At 40.9% G+C, this 1,736-nt stretch overlaps 1 protein-coding gene across 2 annotated transcripts in view; it reads left to right on the forward strand.

The window, feature by feature from the left end:
• LOC120937752 overlaps positions 1–988 on the forward strand; it is a 44,794-nt gene extending 43,806 nt beyond the window's left edge. Inside the window, exon 10 of one of the 2 annotated variants that reach the window (XM_040351210.1) lies at positions 585–988. In XM_040351210.1, the coding sequence (XP_040207144.1) occupies positions 585–913 (329 nt within the window). In that variant the 3' untranslated portion in view covers positions 914–988. The remainder of the gene's footprint in view (positions 1–584) is intronic. The other variant, XM_040351211.1, reaches the window with a different exon arrangement.
• Positions 989–1,736: the final 748 nt, after the last annotated feature.

The raw sequence follows: 1,736 nt of genomic DNA on the forward strand, positions 1-1,736 counted from the left end.
AAAAAAAATGTGGAAAAAAAAAGACAGCGACGCGGGATAGAAGGGTCTACTTTTACAAGGCCTAAACAGTTTAGGCCTTGTAAAAGCAGCCCTAATATTGCGATTGCAAACTAATACTTACGGAGAAAAAACGAAGCGTAAAAGCTTCATGGATCTCCGTAAGTGCTAATTTGCATACTCGAAGCGGCATTTCGACGAGAAATGCCCCCAGCGGCGGCCGAGGTACTGCATCCTAAAATCCGACAGTGTTAGTCCCTTACACATGTCGGATCTTCTCCCTATCTATTGGAAACTGATTCTGTGGATCAGTTCCAAAGATAGAAACAGGGATACGACGGCGTATCAGTAGATACGCCGTCGTATCCCTTTTGTGGATCTGGCCCATAGTGTATATTAGGATATCCATGATGGGTTGATGCTGAAAGATGGTGTAAATTGGCTAGAAATATCTAACATGGTCAATTGCTATTTTTTCCCCCCCGACTTTGGTCAGATAGGGGTGTGTTGTATAGATATTGGCATAAGTAGACTTTGGGATCGTTGTTTGTGGTAATGCCAACCATTTTTTCTTTCATTTCCAACAGAGATTTACTCCCTATCAGAACAAATGGAAGTTCTAGTTGCCTCCCTTGGTGGTGTTGCAATCACTTTGTTGCTTGTTATTCTCCTCCTGTGTGTTGCCCATCTTAGCAGACGTACCAAAGCTAACTTTAGACTGCGAGAGAGATCAAAAGAAAATCAAGATGCTCCCTCTACAGGCGCATTACCTGCTTCTCAGAGTCAGTGTGGCCAAATGCTGCCCAGCCTTGCAAGGCACAAGTCACCCCGACAAAGCAAAGGACACTACACCGCCAGAGACACCTCCAGCACTCTGGAACTGACCAATATAACATTTGAACAAACCGCAATCTAATGATTTTGTATTAATGAACTAAAGGTAGAAAATGGCCATGTGATGCATACATTAAACTATGTTGGTATTGTTTAACTTTAGACATTTTTGGAATTGTTATGCATCTGTCACTTAAAGTGCACCTGTGCCCAGACTATGAACATTTAAACTATTTACATACTTTTAACAAGCAGTAAAAGAGCTTTAAAACGAGACATCCCAACTTCTACTTTTAACAGGAAGTTATTCATTCTGAAAATTATCTAAAGTCGCAACAAAGACTCCATCCAGGATTTCCTCATATTCTAACAGCTTAGAATCTCTTGCTGGTATGGACATTATAGGGTTGGCAGGATCTGTTATCAATAATGAAAGAAAACTAAGATTCCAATGTCTCTATTGTGAACATTTTAAACATTACACTTCTCCAAAATGCTTATAGCTACAGAGATGAATGAGGGTTTGTTTTAAAACTGAACTCCAGAAAGTCAGCCACTTGTGCCAAATTGCTATGGGTCAAGTCTGACGGGATGTATGCCATCTCATGCACTTATCTCTTTAATTTACAATTTACATTACTGAGCGCTGGAAGTACAGCTATTCCTACGCCTTCAGTTTCAAAGTAGACTGCAGCTGCTTTGCCTTGTGATATGTGGACCCATTTACAAAATACAAAGACTTCTGTGAATGGAAGGGAAGGCAGGCAATTGCTGTGTGAGAAGGCAGTACTGCTCCTTTTAGAAAACTGGGAGTGTAGATAGCTGTACTCCCGCTGTTTAGAAAAATGGTCAAATGTAGCTAAGAGAGATAAGTCCACAAGATGGAATGCACCTCGTTGGATCTA

This window comes from Rana temporaria, chromosome 4, assembly GCF_905171775.1.
Source record: "Rana temporaria chromosome 4, aRanTem1.1, whole genome shotgun sequence".
In the NCBI taxonomy this organism is placed as follows: Eukaryota; Metazoa; Chordata; class Amphibia; order Anura; family Ranidae; genus Rana; species Rana temporaria.